At 41.0% G+C, this 19,817-nt stretch overlaps 1 protein-coding gene across 5 annotated transcripts in view; it reads right to left on the bottom strand.

The window, feature by feature from the left end:
- Positions 1 to 3,393: 3,393 nt before the first annotated feature.
- The window catches only part of LOC115118925 (E3 ubiquitin-protein ligase Midline-1-like), a 96,204-nt gene continuing 79,780 nt past the window's right edge, over positions 3,394 to 19,817 (bottom strand). For 3 of the 5 annotated variants that reach the window (XM_065016047.1, XM_065016044.1, XM_065016046.1), the window contains exons 3-11: positions 14,830 to 14,925; positions 13,180 to 13,287; positions 8,641 to 8,789; positions 8,399 to 8,526; positions 7,604 to 7,747; positions 6,424 to 6,585; positions 5,796 to 6,003; positions 4,622 to 5,569; positions 3,394 to 4,571 (exon numbers count right to left, since the gene is read on the bottom strand). In XM_065016047.1, coding sequence (XP_064872119.1) covers positions 5,221 to 5,569; positions 5,796 to 6,003; positions 6,424 to 6,585; positions 7,604 to 7,747; positions 8,399 to 8,526; positions 8,641 to 8,789; positions 13,180 to 13,287; positions 14,830 to 14,925 — 1,344 coding nt within the window. In that variant the 3' untranslated portion in view covers positions 3,394 to 4,571; positions 4,622 to 5,220. Of the gene's footprint in view, positions 4,572 to 4,595; positions 5,570 to 5,791; positions 6,004 to 6,423; positions 6,586 to 7,603; positions 7,748 to 8,398; positions 8,527 to 8,640; positions 8,790 to 13,179; positions 13,288 to 14,829; positions 14,926 to 19,817 lie in introns of those variants that run through there. The other 2 variants (XM_065016045.1, XM_065016048.1) reach the window with 2 other exon arrangements.

Genomic DNA, 19,817 nt, shown 5'->3' with positions numbered 1-19,817 from the left:
GTCCCAAGAAAGGTCAGAGATCTGCATCTAGTAATGACACACATATTAGTCATACATATATTTCACCAGTTTCGTCTGGGTTTCCTTCTCTGTTGGTATTTTTGCGCTGTTTTCAACCAAACAATCTGCTTTCATTTATGTGAAATGTTTATCTTCATAAGGGGCTCCTGAGTGGCGCAGCGGTCTAAGCCATTGCGTGTCAGTGCTAGAGGCGTCACTACAGACTTTGGTTCCATTCCAGGTTGTATCACAACCGGCCGTGATTGGGAGTCCCATAGGACGGTGTACAATTGGGTTAGGTCATTGTAAATAAGAATTTGTAAATAAGAATTTGTCCTTAACTGACTTGCCTAATTAAATAAAGAATAAATATATATATAAAAGAGTTGGGGAATAAAGGAGAAAATATGATTACATAGTTAATGTTCGTCTAACAGAATGCTCTTTCTTTGTTGTGGTAGAAAAACAACCAATTTACCTTCAGTTAAAATATAATTTTCTTGCCCAACGTTGATACGTTCCATGTTTCTTTGCCATTCCTTGGAAAAATGGTGAATGTACTGGACAGTATATCCAAGACATATAATCCACATCCGAATATAAGTTTCAAATAATAATTTGATATTAAAAATCACCTGATATTGTTGCTTAATATAATAAGTCTTTCCAATATGTGTTATTCATTAATACAGTTTGTTAAAAAAATATAGTGTTTGAGACTACAGCTTTAGAATGTTCATCAGTCATCAAACAGTACACCGTATTGATTACACCGTATTGATTACACCGTATTGATTACACCGTATTGATTACACCGTATAACAAGTACACCGTATTGATTACACCGTATAACAAGTACACCGTATAGCAAGTACACCGCAAGTACACCGTATTGATTACACCGTATTGATTACACCGTATAACAAGTACACCGTATTGATTACACCGTATAACAAGTACACCGTATTGATTACACCGTATTGATTACACCGTATAGCAAGTACACCGTATTGATTACACCGTATAACAAGTACACCGTATTGATTACACCGTATAACAAGTACACTGTATAGCAAGTACACCGTATTGATTACACCGTATTGATTACACCGTATAACAAGTACACCGTATTGATTACACCGTATAACAAGTACACCGTATTGATTACACCGTATAACAAGTACACCGTATTGATTACACCGTATAGCAAGGACACCGTATTGATTACACCGTATTGATTACACCGTATAGCAAGTACACCGTATAGCAAGTACACCGTATAGCAAGTACACCGTATTGATTACACCGTATTGATTACACCGTATTGATTACACCGGATTGATTACACCGGATAGCAAGTACACCGTATTGATTACACCATATTGATTACACCGTATAGCAAGTACACTGTATTGATTACACCATATTGATTACACCGTATAGCAAGTACACCGTATTGATTACACCGTATTGATTACACCGTATAACAAGTACACCGTATTGATTACACTGTATTGATTACACCGTATAGCAAGTACACCGTATTGATTACACCGTATTGATTACACTGTATAGCAAGTACACCGTATTGATTACACCGTATTGATTACACCGTATTGATTACACCGTATTGATTACACTGTATAGCAAGTACACCGTATTGATTACACCATATAGCAAGTACACCGTATTGATTACACCATATTGATTACACCGTATTGATTACACCGTATAGCAAGTACACCGTATTGATTACACCGTATAGCAAGTACACCGTATTGATTACACCGTATAGCAAGTACACCGTATTGATTACACCGTATAGCAAGTACACCGTATTGATTACACCGTATTGATTACACCGTATTGATTACACATATAGCAAGTACACCGTATTGATTACACCGTATAGCAAGTACACCGTATTGATCACACTGTATAGCAAGTACACCGTATAGCAAGTACACCGTATAGCAATTGATTTGTTTCCTTCTTTTGAAAAGCATCTTACTGTATGACTATTTGAACACCATGGTTGCTTCATAATGGCCTCAGGGCGTTCCGACTGCTGATAACCCCATTCTGTGTCAGATTGCGTGCAAATCCACTGTTCTCTCAATGCCCTGAAATGACTAAATGTTCATGCAATAAAATAAATAGGATTTCTTGAACCGTGTTTTCAGTGACTTAGATAACTTCTTAATCAGTCGGCATGGTTAGAATCTCTTTCTATCCCTCTCTATTGGGATTGTCTCCGGTACCGTATCGCCGAAACAACCGCCAACCTCGGTGAAGCCACAAGCCAATACTTTGTCCAAGATTAAAGGCCAGATTTAATATATTCCATCCTGCCTTAGCTGTCTTTATGCATTAGTTTTGAATACACAGCTACATTTACATTACATTTAAGTCATTTAGCAGACGCTCTTATCCAGAGCGACTTAGCTACAGTCCAACATAGAAACATCTTATTCTGAAAACTAGGTAGGCCTAACTACTGCACCTGCAATTTCACCCTGTGTACTTTTATTTAAACAAATAAGGTATGTTATTGTACTGTGTAAATACCTCGTTTTTCAGCTTGTATAATGTTATTTAAACAAATAAGGTATGTTATTGTACTGTGTAAATACCTCGTTTTTCAGCTTGTATAATGTTATTTAAACAAATAAGGTATGTTATTGTACTGTGTAAATACCTCGTTTTTCAGCTTGTATAATGTTATTTAAACAAATAAGGTATGTTATTGTACTGTGTAAATACCTCGTTTTTCAGCTTGTATAATGTTATTTAAACAAATAAGGTATGTTATTGTACTGTGTAAATACCTCGTTTTTCAGCTTGTATAATGTTATTTAAACAAATAAGTGTATGTTAAGCTACTGTGTAAATACCACAAATGCACATTTGATCAAATTGACCAGCAAAACCTTTTCACTGTCTTTAAACATATATATTTTTGTAAATACATTATTTACAGACGTCTCCAATCAACATCATTCTAGCTGGACTGTGTTCGTGCACTCGGGCTCTGTCATGATCCATGTCACGAGGGTGTCTGATGGTGAGGTCACAGTGAGTTCAGATCTTTTTTTAAAAAGTCTACTACTAGTTGAAAGGATCGGGGTCTAGTGGGGTCTTACTGGAGGATAAAGAGAGATGTCAGAAGGAATCTCATCACAGCTTCATCGTTGTTGTACGGTGCTGAAGTGGTCTGTAGATTAATAGTGATACAGCCACCTAACACTTCACGACACCTTATAATCGGTGAAATGAATCTAAGCCACAAAATATCAAGTGGTTTTCTTTTGTTTTGCCTACAGAGTGTGTCTGAATTAAATTAAAATGAGTTAAGATTAGGCAAATAAAAAAAAACAGACAAATAAAAAGCAATATCATTACAATTCACACTTTATTTATGTAATTTTATTACATTTTTAACAAGGAATGTGTGAAAATAATGATGCATCTGAAAAAGTCAAATGGCTCAAATACCAAATGTACCGACCGGCATGTGGACATACAGAGCCAATAGGGAGAAGAAAACAGTAAGGTATTTACAGAGATTGCACATGTTGTTTCTAATTACAATTAAGACATTATTTCTGTATTGAAATGTCACTTCAAATGGCTTTTCTTTAGAAGTAAACATCTTCAACATGAATCAATGTTTTTAACATCGCAGTGCTTCTTTTTTTGACAAAGAAATGAAGAATTGTGTCTTTGTGAGTTTGTCAATTATAGTCAAGTTGTCAGTGCAGTAGAAGTGCTGTGATTTTACAATTGTAAAAGAGGCAGATTAACTATTAAAAATAACTCTTAACATGTTTATTTTCACAAACATCATCCTAATACATAAGAATAATCATGGAGAGGATCTTGTATGAAACAGAAGATTGTAGATGAATAGTCCTGTTATAACTGCTCTGTGATCAGAGGAACGGATGTCATGATGACATGTCAAGATAAACAGGTCACACGTAAAACATTTAGCAACATGCTGCTAACGACTGATACATGGACAAAAGGTAAACTCTTTTAAAAGCTTTTCATTTTGTTTTATTTAACTAGGCAATGACGGCCTGCCCGGGGAACAGCGGATTAACTGCCTTGTTCAGGGGCAGAACAACAGAAAGACGTATTACCTTGTCAGCTCAGGGATTCGAACTAGCAACCTTTTGGTTACTGGCCCAACGCTCTAACCACTGCCTGCTTAAAAATACAGTAAGTTTCACTGAATTTGAAAACGTTATACCCACCTTCCTCTCTAAGAGCATCCCAAAACCTTCCTCTCTAAGCGCATCCCAAAACCTTCCTCTCTAAGAGCATCCCAAAACCTTCCTCTCTAAGCGCATCCCAAAACCTTCCTCTCTAAGCGCATCCCAAAACCTTCCTCTCTAAGAGCATCCCAAAACCTTCCTCTCTAAGAGCATCCCAAAACCTTCCTCTCTAAGAGCATCCCAAAACCTTCCTCTCTAAGCGCATCCCAAAACCTTCCTCTCTAAGCGCATCCCAAAACCTTCCTCTCTAAGCGCATCCCAAAACCTTCCTCTCTAAGAGCATCCCAAAACCTTTCCCTCAGCGCATCCCAAAACCTTCCTCTCTAAGAGCATCCCAAAACCTTCCTCTCTAAGAGCATCCCAAAACCTTCCTCTCTAAGCGCATCCCAAAACCTTCCTCTCTAAGCGCATCCCAAAACCTTCCTCTCTAAGCGCATCCCAAAACCTTCCTCTCTAAGCGCATCCCAAAACCTTCCTCTCTAAGCGCATCCCAAAACCTTCCTCTCTAAGCGCATCCCAAAACCTTCCTCTCTAAGCGCATCCCAAAACCTTCCTCTCTAAGAGCATCCCAAAACCTTCCTCTCTAAGCGCATCCCAAAACCTTCCTCTCTAAGAGCATCCCAAAACCTTCCTCTCTAAGCGCATCCCAAAACCTTCCTCTCTAAGCGCATCCCAAAACCAACAAGCATAAATATAGCAGTGAATATTAATGTGTTAAAGCAAGAAATAAAATCTACAATATTTTTTTGAACCCAATAAATGGTTTCCATAAATAATTTTCAAAAACAATGTATTTGATTCTATAAGATAATGATTGGAGACTGATCTGGCACCATGGCTTTGTTCTGCTTTATACAGCATGGATGGTGCGACACAAAGGCAGCCAGGTGAGGCTGAAGTGGGTCTGTTCTGCTCCCTTTGTGTTGCATTAGCTGGTCTGTTAATCCTGGCAGTCTGTCCCCTCGAGGTGGTCTGGGATGGGCAGCCCCGTGAGAACAGTCAGACACTTGTTCCACACGTTGAACACGGGACACACTGGCTGAGCGAAGGTGATGTCGAACGTGTACAGGTGCTGTGAGCCGGCGCCATCGTAGAAGGCCAGGGAACCGGCGTCGTAGTCCAACAACACCCCCACGCGACGCAGGTGGGGGGACGGTTCGATGGGCATCTCCTTGCTGTTGTGACGTACTACCCAGGAGTTGTTGCATCGAGATAATACCCACGAGGCCGAGTTCTTGCCGATCCACTCGTGTTTCGGTGCTGACTTGTAAGCAACGCCCACAGCAAACCTGATGAAGATAGAAAAACAGCATGTTAATGGCTCATTCTCTAGTTGAGGTCAAATAGCACCTGTGGGAAATGACAGGACTCCTAGCGTCCTAGAGATTTTTAGATTTCAAGATTCTAGTGTAACAGAGACTGTGATTGGATTTCCCAATGTGAATCTCACACACCTTTGTCTCTCCATATGTTCTGGTCTGAGGTATCTGAGGCACGACTGGTTCATTTCCTTACCATGTGCTCCCTCCTATCAAGGCCTCCCAGTAGTGGCGCCCGCTGTCGATGTACACATTCCCAGTGACGCCGTAGCTGCCCTGGCTGGTGAAGCGGTCCTGATTGTGGCTCTTCTTGGACGACGTCTCGTCTCGCTCCACCGTCAGGTTGTCGTGGGAGACCTTCAGCTTCTTGTGAGCAGACTTTGGGTCCAACTTGAACGGCTGACCTGTAAATGGACCATAGATTAATTAAGAAATAATGCCTGGGGGGGGGGGGGGGGGGTGATATATGGTCAATATACCACGGCTAAGGGCTGATCTTAAGCACGACACAACGCGGAGTGCATGGACACAGACCTTAGCCGTGGTATGTTGGCCATATATCACCAACCCCCGAGGTGCCTTATTGCTGTTATAAACTGGTTACCAACATAATTAGAGCAGTAAAAATACATGTTATGTCATACCCTTGATATACGATCTGATATACCATGGATTTCAGCCAATCAGCATTCAGGGCTCGAACTAACCAGTTTATAATTTAACAGTAAACAATAAATACGCTAGTAAATATCTCCATATGTCAATATCTCCTAAGAAGGTTTAATGACATCAGCACGGTACAGCTATTGGAAACTCTGACATACTGTTGGTCTTGAGCTTCCCAGGTACACTGCTGCGACTCCCTGCCTGGTTTATAGCTTTGACCATAAAGATGTACTTGGTGCCACACTGGAGTCCATGCACTGTGTAGTGGTTCTGCTTGATGTTGGGCACAATCATCCAACTGTCAGCTGAGTTACACAAACCTAGACCACAGACAAAGTCAAGTCAGTTAAATAACAGGAGCTACAACCACTGGATTGTAACAAAACACACAAATGTAACAGACATTCGTTGATATAACAACACCTTCAATTAATACTTTGTTGTCATCAAATCAAGATTGTGGTAATTCTAGCATCTGTATTGTCATAACCTCTCACGGCTGTTATTTCTCTGCGTGACCCGTCGTACACAATAACATTGTCCGCTCACTGTAGTATGAACAGGCCCTGGGGCAGAAGAGGGACAATTTCTTGCAACCCTTGCTAGGGTGATCTGTTCCAACAGTCTGCCACTTACATGAGCCGCAGGGAAACACAAATCTCCATCTGGATTGGAATCCAGTCTGACTCAACCTATATACTCTGGCCTGGATCAGTCTCTAGCAGAGATACACAGCAGAGATCTCTGATATCTTATTATCGTCTTATTATCCAATCAAAGGAAAGCATGGTTGTTCCCGTCCTTCTGAAATTAAAAAATGCTTTATTTGATCGGCGTAATGTAATGCCCCCCCCCCAAAAGCTATTCACAGCAGGAGCCACTCAGATAGTCAGATGGCCACTCAGATAGTCAGATAGCCACTCAGATAGTCAGATAGCCACTCAGATAGTCAGATAGCCACTCAGATAGTCAGATAGCCACTCAGATAGTCAGATGGCCACTCAGATAGTCAGATAGCCACTCAGATAGTCAGATAGCCACTCAGATAGTCAGATAGCCACTCAGATAGTCAGATAGCCACTCAGATAGTCAGATAGCCACTCAGATAGTCAGATAGCCACTCAGATAGTCAGATAGCTACTCAGATAGTCAGATGGCCACTCAGATAGTCAGATGGCCACTCAGATAATCAGATAGCCACTCAGATAGTCAGATAGCCACTCAGATAGTCAGATGGCCACTCAGACCTTTCATGATTGAACAGTTTATACCACAACAGGCACGCTGTACAGTCACACAGCGAACCGTACTGAGGAGATCTAGGACATGCGTACGTACTGACGACATTGGCTTGTCCAGTGAAGATGGCATACTGCAGCTCATAGGAGACCACACAGAACTCGTCATCTGACGTCCAGTGAGCAGTGATGGTGTCGTACGATGCCGTACATAATTCCTCCCGGATTATTGGGGGATTTGGTGCTGAAAATAGAAACATTTAGTTGTTTTTCTTCACGTCTCTGGTCCTTGTCATTTATTTAGGACAACAATGATGAACAGTAGACACTACTCACTACAGTACATTGTATATACACAAAATGTTTTAAATCACTATTCTTTTTCACCAAAAGGGGTTGGATATTTGGGTTGGTAGATAAATTATAGTCCATTCTTGCAAGGGGCTGTGACTTCATTGGCCAGTACGAAGTTGTAAATGAGAACTTGTTTTCAACTGGCCTACCTGGTTAAATAAAGGTGATTTTTTATAAATAAAAATTGTGCCGTGTGATTCATTTGGTTAAGTTACTGGACGTAGAGTTCAATGTAGTACAGAAGACATCCTGTGGAGAATTACCTAAAAGCCAGAACAATTTAAATCCAATTAATTCAACTGTAAACGAACCCCGAACTGTTAGTTTACACCTGTAGTTTACAAAGCATGTGACAAAAACCATTTGAGAAGCTACAGTGTAGATGCTTTTATATTTGACTGCTGGAGAAAATAGATAAACAGAGAAATTGCACTGTACCAGAATGGTTCATTTCAGATAGACCTGAGTTATAGATATGTTCTCAATATATTTCTGACTGAAAAGATGGGAAAAGATGGATAACAAGCGGAATTGCGTTCACCTGTGAGGTAATCCAAGCCTTCCAGCATTTTCTTTTCCCTTGTAAAGTCCAACGCAAACGTATCAAAGGTGTCATTCAGGTTGATCTCTGGTATCAGGATCTGAGAGGATGCTGTCGCCATGGACACTCTAAAAAACAACGATATATAGTTCACATGACATTTCTCCCGTTACAACCTGGGACTCTGTCAGTTGAGACTGTTTGAAGCATTATCACAACAACCAGTTGACTTGATAGCTCACCTCTCGCAGATGCTTTTGGCTGTCTGCAGGAAGCGGGCGTGGTCTCCCTCCCTCAGGGTGTGATCTGCCTGAGTGATGAGGGATGACGATCTCTCGATGATCTGCTTGCAGGTGGCGATCTGCTGGGCTAGCTTTCGCAGACGGATAGCCTGAGAGGAAACAAGGGATTATTGAATACCCCGGTGCAGGGACAGACCAATAGACTGCTGCTACTGCGGCTTCAGAAACGTCTGTACTACAGCAGGTTCAATTGAGTTGACAGTTCTTTATTCAAAAGGTCACAATCGAGAGGTCATTTGTACATAATCATGTCACCATTTTTCTCGAATTCAAAAAACATGCTTTGCGTGTTTTTATCGAATCAATTTCGCTTCGACCATCATGATTAGCCAAGCAGCCAAGTGATCAACTTTGAGGATGGAATGAGGAGTATCTACATGATCCAAAACATCACCATGGTAACGTAACGTGCCTGCTTACCCCCTCTGTCCATTGTCAGGGAGCAGAGAGGAGAGAGGGGAGAGCAGAGAGGGTGGAGCAGAGAGGGGAGAGCAGGAAGCAGAGAGCAGAGAGGGGATAGGTGAGAGGAGAGAGCAGAGAGGAGAGAGCAGGAAGCAGAGAAGAGAGAGCAGGGAGCAGAGAGGAGAGAGGAGAAAGGAGAGGAGAGAGGGGAGACGAGAGAGCAGGCAGCAGAGAGGAGAGAGCAGAGGAGAGAGCAGGGAGCAGAGAGGGGAGAGCAGAGAGGAGAGAGCAGAGGAGAGAGCAGGGAGCAGAGAGGGGAGAGTAGAGGAGAGAGCAGAGGAGAGAGCAGAGAGGGGAGAGCCTTCAGAGAGAGCAGGGAGCAGAGAGGGGGGAGCAGAGAGGAGAGAGCAGAGAGGAGAGAGCAGAGAGGAGAGAGCAGAGAGGGGAGAGCAGAGAGGGGAGAGCAGAGGAGAGAGCAGGGAGCAGAGAGGGGGGAGCAGAGAGGAGAGATCAGAGAGGAGAGAGCAGAGAGGGGAGAGCCTTCAGAGAGATCAGGGAGCAGAGAGGGGGAGCAGAGAGGAGAGAGCAGCGAGAGAGAGAGAGGCAGAGAGAGGGAGAGCAGAGGAGAGAGCAGGGAGCAGAGAGGGGGAGCAGAGAGGAGAGATCAGAGAGGAGAGAGCAGCGAGCAGAGAGGGAGAGCAGAGGAGAGAGCAGGGAGCAGAGAGGGGGAGCAGAGAGGAGAGAGCAGAGATGAGAGAGCAGAGAGGGGAGAGCAGAGGAGAGAGCAGGGAGCAGAGAGGGGGGAGCAGAGAGGAGAGATCAGAGAGGAGAGAGCAGCGAGCAGAGAGGGGAGAGCAGAGGAGAGAGCAGGGGAGAGCAGGGGAGAGAGCAGGGGAGAGCAGGGGAGAGAGCAGGGGAGAGCAGAGGAGCAAGCAGGGGAGAGAGCAGAGGAGAGATCAGGGAAAAGAGAGGAGAGAGCAGAGGAGAGAGCAGAGGAGAGAGCAGAGAGGAGAGAGCAAAGAGGAGAGAGCAGAGAGGGGAGAACAGAGAGCAGGGAGCAGAGAGCAGAGAGCAGCCTCCTGACTTTGAAACAAGGCACGGGGCGAGGAAGGAAGCAGTGTTCCTCAGAGGGGCCAGATCACAGGAAACAGGTCTGATGTGGCTCTGACACTGAACATGGCACAGCATGCCAGCGGCATCCCCCAGAGCACTCTCTAATGACACTTAATGGGGGGAGAGGAAGGGAAACCACTCAAGGAGCAGAGTGGATTTGTTTCAGATGCCTAAATACTGTGCAATGTCTCCTCCATTACTACCAGTGAGCTGGCATACTACAGAATACAATACTGTATAGCACACACAAAACAAAGCTACTCTAGTTAGAACAGTCACATAGCGATGACCTGACAACACTGATTTTCATCAAATAGGAATTCCAGAGTAAATTATGTTCGTCATACATTCCATTAAAGAAGCAAGCAGACTCTTGCTTATGTTTGCCTCTTGAGGTACACTGCAGTGGCAATGGGGCTCCTGAGTGGCGCAGCGGTCTGAGGCACTGCATCCCACTGCTAGAGGGCATCACTACAGACCCTGGTTCCATTCCAGGCTGTATCACAGCGGTCTGAGGCACTGCATCCCACTGCTAGAGGGCGTCACTACAGACCCTGGTTCCATTCCAGGCTGTATCACAGCGATCTGAGGCACTGCATCTCACTGCTAGAGGGCGTCACTACAGACCCTGGTTCCATTCCAGGCTGTATCACAGCGATCTGAGGCACTGCATCCCACTGCTAGAGGGCGTCACTACAGACCCTGGTTCCATTCCAGGCTGTATCACAGCGATCTGAGGCACTGCATCTCACTGCTAGAGGGCGTCACTACAGACCCTGGTTCCATTCCAGGCGGTATCACAGCGGTCTGAGGCACTGCATCTCACTGCTAGAGGGCGTCACTACAGACCCTGGTTCCATTCCAGGCGGTATCACAGCGGTCTGAGGCACTGCATCTCACTGCTAGAGGGCGTCACTACAGACCCTGGTTCCATTCCAGGCTGTATCACAGCGATCTGAGGCACTGCATCTCACTGCTAGAGGGCGTCACTACAGACCCTGGTACCATTCCAGGCTGTATCACAGCGATCTGAGGCACTGCATCTCACTGCTAGAGGGCGTCACTACAGACCCTGGTTCCTTTCCAGGCTGTATCACAGCGATCTAAGGCACTGCATCTCACTGCTAGAGGGCGTCACTACAGACCCTGGTTCCATTCCAGGCTGTATCACAACCGACTGTGATTGGGAGTCCCATAGGGCGGCGAGCAATTGGCCCAGCGTCGTCCGGGTTAGGGTTGGGACGGGGTAGGTAGTCCATTGTAAATTGTTCTTAACTGATTGGACTCGTTAAATAAAAGGTTAAGTAAAGGGTAAATAAAATAACGCAGTCAGTGAAAGCTGTCCATGTCTAGCAGAGACGGACGGCACGTTAACAACATTCATCCTCAGCCTTTACAGAGGGTTAGTAACCAAAAGGTTGCTGGATCGAATCCCCCAAGCTGACAAGGTAAAAATCTGGGTTTCTGCAGTTAACCCAAGACGTGGATGTCGGTTAAGGCAGCCCCCCCCCCCCACCAAGGTGGAATCAGAACGTTGCCATCAGTCACAACAAGGTGGAATCAGAACGTTGCCATCAATCACAACAAGGTGGAATCAGAACGTTGCCATCAATCACAACAAGGTGGAATCAGAACATTGCCATCAATCACAACAAGGTGGAATCAGAACGTTGCCGTCAGTCACAACAAGGTGGAATCAGAACATTGCCATCAGTCACAACACGGTGGAATCAGAACGTTGCCATCAGTCACAACAAGGTGGAATCAGAACATTGCCATCAGTGGAATTCAGAACGTTGCCATCAATCACAACAAGGTGGAATCAGAACGTTGCCATCAATCACCAAGGTGGAATCAATCACAACAAGGTGGAATCAGAACGTTGCCATCAGTGGAATCAGAACATTGCCATCAGTCACAACAAGGTGGAATCAGAACATTGCCATCAGTCAGAACAAGGTGGAATCAGAACGTTGCCATCAGTCACAACAAGGTGGAATCAGAACATTGCCATCAGTCACAACAAGGTGGAATCAGAACGTTGCCATCAGTCACAACAAGGTGGAATCAGAACGTTGCCATCAGTCACAACAAGGTGGAATCAGAACATTGCCATCAGTCACAACAAGGTGGAATCAGAACATTGCCATCAGTCACAACAAGGTGGAATGAGAACATTGCCATCAGTCACAACAAGGTGGAATCAGAACATTGCCATCAGTCACAACAAGGTGGAATCAGAACGTTGCCATCAGTCACAACAAGGTGGAATCAGAACATTGCCATCAGTCACAACAAGGTGGAATCAAAACGTTGCCATCAGTCACAACAAGGTGGAATCAGAACGTTGCCATCAATCACAAGGTGGAATCAGAACGTTGCCTTCAGTCACAAGGTGGAATCAGAACGTTGCCATCAGTCAGAACAAGATGGAATCAGAACGTTGCCTTCAGTCACAACAAGGTGGAATCAGAACATTGCCATCAGTCACAACAAGGTGGAATCAGAACGTTGCCATCAATCACAAGGTGGAATCAGAACGTTGCCATCAGTCACAACAAGGTGGAATCAGAACGTTGCCATCGGTCACAACAAGGTGGAATCAGAACATTGCCATCAGTCACAACAAGGTGGAATCAGAACGTTGCCATCAGTCACAACAAGGTGGAATCAGAACGTTGCCATCAATCACAACAAGGTGGAATCAGAACGTTGCCATCAGTCACAACAAGGTGGAATCAGAACATTGCCATCAGTCACAACAAGGTGGAATCAGAACGTTGCCATCAGTCACAACAAGGTGGAATCAGAACATTGCCTTTTGACTGATTACATTGTCACTGTAATGTAGTGAGGTGTTTTTGCCATAAGGGCTGCAATGTCTACTTGCAAGTTTTGACTTGTAGCTGTTGTTGATAGTTGCAAACGTCTACAGGGGAGGAGGAGGGCAGTATGGAGTATTACCTTGCCCTCGTTTATCTTGGTGGCTATGATCTGTCTTCTCTGTTGTACCACGTCCATCAGGAGGTCACACTCTTCCAGGAGCTTGTTCTCTTGTCTGGATGCATTCCCCTTGGAAACAGATCAGGACAGGGATATCAATCTAATACATTATGTTTGGCATTGACAGGATAAAACATAGCATTTTATAGACATTTGTATTTTATTTTTTATTTTTTATTTTATTTAACCTTTATTTAACTAGGCAAGTCAGTTAAGAAAAATTCTTATTTGCAATGACGGCCTATCCTGGCCTAACCCGGGCGACGCTGGGTCAATTGTGCTCCGCCCTATGGGACTCCCAGTCACTGCCGGTTGTTATACAGACAGGAATTGTTGTAGCCCTTTCCTGCAGTCAAATTACCACAATGCACTCTGGTGTTTCATGGGTAGAATGTCATGAAACCTTTTTTTTCTCCCATAAAATCTGGTGTTTCTATGTCAAATGTTTTTTTCTTATTTTAGAAGTATTCTGTGATGTATACAAAGTGTAATATTGGGATGCAAACTCAACATGTAATACATTTCAACTCTATATCTGACATGGTACAGGTCTCTGCTTTTCTGAAGTCCATAACCAGGTGTGTGAGATGTTGACTTTTGTTTCAAAGTAGATTTGTTTAAGACTACCAAGAAACACCCTGGGTGACCCTGAGTTAGGCCACAGGAGTACAATTTATTAGATAATTCTCATAGACTGTAACAAAGCCCCCCTGGCTCATATATAACCTGAGGCAGTAGGCTATCTAGTATTTCCCAGGATAGATCTACGCAGCCATAGAGATACTATTAAATGACATTTCTAGTATGTCATTCTATGTACAAACCGCTGTCACCATACACAGGGTAGCATAGTGCCACAGGTGAGAGTCAGCTGAGCCTAGTCATTGCAACAATTGTTTTTGCTTTCCCACATGCAGCCAGAGCTGCTGCTGGCCCACGCTCTCCTACATCTCTCTCCTCCATCTCTCTCCTCCATCTCCCTCTCCTACATCTCTCTCTCCTTCATCTCTCTCCTCTCTCTCTCCTACATCTCTCTCCTACATCTCTCTCCTACATCTCTCTCTCCTACATCTCTCTCTCCTACATCTCTCTCCTACATCTCTCCCTCCTACATCTCTCTCCTACATCTCTCTCTCACATCTCTCTCCTACATCTCTCTCCTACATCTCTCTCCTAAATCTCTCTCCTTCATCTCTCCTCTCTCTCTCCTACATCTCTCTCCTACATCTCTCTCCTTCATCTCTCTCCTCTCTCTCCTACATCTCTCTCCTACATCTCTCTCCTACATCTGTCTCCTACATCTCTCCTACATCTCTTTCCTACACCCCAAAGATTTTTTGAACAAAATATTTTTTAATTAACCAAAGATGTTTTTATCCAAAGATATTTTAACCGAAAACTTTTTTAAACCCCAAAGATTTTGTAAACCAAATATTTTTCTATCTACTGTATGTCAGCAACCACTGTAAAATGTGTCTTATCTGACACCTACTATTTGCAATACAAGTAAGAAATCAAAAGAGCTTAACCTGTCAAACAATAGAAATGCCACTGAAACTGAGAGCTGTATCAAATAGCCTAATATGGAAACAGATAAACATCCTTACTTACCTCCACATGTTGGCAGATTTGGATCAACTTGCCCATCAGAGTTTCCAACTCGTTGTTCCTCTTAATCAGATTGCTGAGGTTGGAGTCCAAGGTTTGCTGTGGGGGAAAAAAAGAATAGAACAAATATGAACAACAGAAAGAGTCTGTAGCTGAAAATATTCCTCTAGCAAAATGTCAACGTTTAACTAAATGTGGAAAGAAGGGGAGGAAAAATCATAATCACAATCATGGCTGTCCACTGGAAAAGGACGATACACTAACAGACAGTCCCTTCATAGGGTCTGGTTGTGTCCCATTTGGTGTGTCTGTCAGTCATTCAGTCAGTCATTCAGTCAGTCAGTCATTCAGTCAGTCAGTCAGTCAGTCAGTCAGTCAGTCAGTCAGTCAGTCAGTCAGTCAGTCAGTCAGTCAGTCAGTCAGTCATTCAGTCAGTCAGTCAGTCAGTCAGTCATTCAGCAGTCAGTCAGTCATTCAGTCAGTCAGTCATTCATTCAGTCAGTCAGTCAGTCAGTCAGTCAGTCAGTCAGTCAGTCAGTCAGTCAGTCAGTCAGTCAGTCAGTCAGTCAGTCAGTCAGTCAGTCAGTCAGTCAGTCAGTCAGTCAGTCAGTCAGTCAGTCAGTCAGTCAGTCAGTCAGTCAGTCAGTCAGTCAGTCAGTCAGTCAGTCAGTCACCTCTGAGCTAGCCCCAGTGCCAGAGCTCCCATCATCCAGCCTGCTCACTGAGCTGCCAAAGCTGAGAGGGACAAGCAGAGCGTTTGCCAGAGATGTATCCTAAGGCTCAATTATTTCTTGGTATTTTATTACAGATCCCCATTAGCGGCTGCCAAGCCAGCATCTACTGTTCCTGGGGTCCAAAACAAGATTAAGGCAATTACATACAAAACATAACAGAGACATTATTACACCACGACTCTACCACTATATACAGTAATACATTATTACACCACTACTCTACCACTATATATCTACAATAAAATACATTATTACACCACAACTCTACCACTATATATCTACAATACAATACATTATTACACCACTACTCTACCACTATATATCTACAATACAATACATTATTACACCACTACTCTACCACTATATATCTACAATACAACACATTATTACACCACTATATATCTACAATATAACACATTATTACACCACTACTCTACCATTTACATTTACATTACATTTAAGTCATTTAGCAGACGCTCTTATCCAGAGCGACTTACAAATTGGTGCATTCACCTTATATATATACAATACAATACATTATTACACCACTACTCTACCACTATATATCTACAATACAACACATCATTACACCACTACTCTACCACTATATATCTACAATACAATACATTATTACACCACTACTCTACCACTACATATCTACAATACAACACATTATTACACCACTACTCTACCACTATATATCTACAATACATTATTACACCACTACTCTACCACTATATATCTACAATACATTATTACACCACTACTCTACCACTATATATCTACAATACATTATTACACCACTACTCTACCACTATATATCTACAACACATTATTACACCACTACTCTACCACTATATATCTACAATACAATACATTATTACACCACTACTCTACCACTATATATCTACAATACAACAAATTATTACACCACTACTCTACCACTATATATCTACAATACATTATTACACCACTACTCTACCACTATATCTCTACTACATTATTACACCACTACTCTACCACTATATATCTACAATACAATACATTATTACACCACTACTCTACCACTATATATCTACAATACAACACATTATTACACCATTACTCTACCACTATATATCTACAATACAATACATTATTACACCACTACTCTACCACTATATATCTACAATACAATACATTATTACACCACTACTCTACCACTATATATCTACAATACAATACATTATTACACCACTATATATCTACAATTACATTATTACACCACTACTCTACCACTATATATCTACAATACAATACATTATTACACCACTACTCTACCACTATATATCTACAATACAATACATTATTACACCACAACTACTATATATCTACAATACAATACATTATTACACCACTACTCTACCACTATATATCTACAATAAAATACATTATTACACCACAACTCTACCACTATATATCTACAATACAATACATTATTACACCACTACTCTACCACTATATATCTACAATACAATACATTATTACACCACTACTCTACCACTATATATCTACAATACAACACATTATTACACCACTATATATCTACAATATAACACATTATTACACCACTACTCTACCATTTACATTTACATTACATTTATCATTTACACCACGCTCTTATCCAGATCTACTTACAAATTTATTCACCATATATATACAATACAATACATTATTACACCACTACTCTACCACTATATATCTACAATACAACACATTATTACACCACTACTCTACCACTATATATCTACAATACAATACATTATTACACCACTACTCTACCACTACATATCTACAATACAACACATTATTACACCACTACTCTACCACTATATATCTACAATACATTATTACACCACTACTCTACCACTACATATCTACAATACAACACATTATTACACCACTACTCTACCACTACATATCTACAATACATTATTACACCACTACTCTACCACTATATATCTACAACACATTATTACACCACTACTCTACCACTATATATCTACAATACAATACATTATTACACCACTACTCTACCACTATATATCTACAATACAACAAATTATTACACCACTACTCTACCACTATATATCTACAATACATTATTACACCACTACTCTACCACTATATATCTACAACACATTATTACACCACTACTCTACCACTATATATCTACAATACAATACATTATTACACCACTACTCTACCACTATATATCTACAATACAATACATTATTACACCATTACTCTACCACTATATATCTACAATACAATACATTATTACACCACTACTCTACCACTATATATCTACAACACATTATTACACCACTACTCTACCACTATATATCTACAATACAATACATTATTACACCACTACTCTACCACTACATACATACAATACAACACATTATTACACCATTATATATCTACAATACAACACATTATTACACCACTACTCTACCACTATATATCTACAATACAATACATTATTACACCACTATATATCTACAATACAACACATTATTACACCACGACTCTACCACTATATATCTACAATACAATACATTATTACACCACTACTCTACCACTATATATCTACAATACAATACATTATTACACCGCTACTCTACCACTATATATCTACAATACAATACTTTATTACACCACTACTCTACCACTATATATCTACAATACAACACATTATTACACCACCACTCTACCACTACATATCTACAATACGATACATTTTTACACCATTACTCTACCACTATATATCTATAATACAATACATTATTACACCACTACTCTACCACTATATATCTACAATACATTATTACACTCTACTCTACCACTATATATCTACAATACAACACATTATTACACCACTACTCTACCACTATATATCTACAATACATTATTACCCCACTACTCTACCACTATATATCTATAATACAACACATTATTACACCACTACTCTACCACTATATATCTACAATGCAACACATTACACCACTACTCTACCACTATATATCTACAATGCAACACATTACACCACTATATATCTACAATACAACACATTACACCACTACTCTACCACTATATATCTACAATACAATACATTATTACACCACTACTCTACCACTATATATCTACAATGCAACACATTACACCACTACTCTACCACTATATATCTACAATGCAACACATTACACCACTATATATCTACAATACAACACATTATTACACCACTACTCTACCACTATATATCTACAATGCAACACATTACACCACTATATATCTACAATACAATACATTATTACACCACTACTCTACCACTACATATCTATAATACAATACATTATTACACCACTACTCTACCACTATATATCTACAATGCAACACCTTATGACGCCACTATATATCTACAATATAACACATTATTACACCACCTACCACTATATATCTACAATACAACACATGATAACACCAATATATATCTACAATACAATACATTATTACACCACTACTCTACCACTATATATCTACAATACAACACATTATTACACAACTACTCTACCACTATATATCTACAATACAACACATTATTACACCACTACTCTACCACTATATATCTACAATACATACATTATTACACCACTACTCTACCACTATATATCTATAATACAATACATTATTACACCACTACTCTACCACTATATATCTACTATACAACACATCATTACACCACTACTCTACCACTATATATCTACAATACAATACATTATTACACCACTACTCTACCACTACATATCTATAATACAATACATTATTACACCAATATATATCTACAATACAATACATTATTACACCATTACTCTACCACTATATATCTACAATACAACACATTATTACACCACTACTCTACCACTGCATATCTATAATACAATACATTATTACACCACTACTCTACCACTATATATCTACAATACAATACATTATTACACCACTACTCTACCACTATATATCTATAATACAATACATTATTACACCACTACTCTACCACTATATATCTACAATACAATACATTATTACACCACTACTCTACCACTATATATCTACAATACAACACATTATTACACCACTACTCTACCACTATATATCTACAACACATTATTACACCACTACTCTACCACTATATATCTACAATACAACACATTT

Source organism: Oncorhynchus nerka, linkage group LG3 (genome assembly GCF_034236695.1).
Source record: "Oncorhynchus nerka isolate Pitt River linkage group LG3, Oner_Uvic_2.0, whole genome shotgun sequence".
Classification (NCBI taxonomy): Eukaryota; Metazoa; Chordata; class Actinopteri; order Salmoniformes; family Salmonidae; genus Oncorhynchus; species Oncorhynchus nerka.
This window is presented reverse-complemented; position numbering and strand designations above follow the sequence as displayed.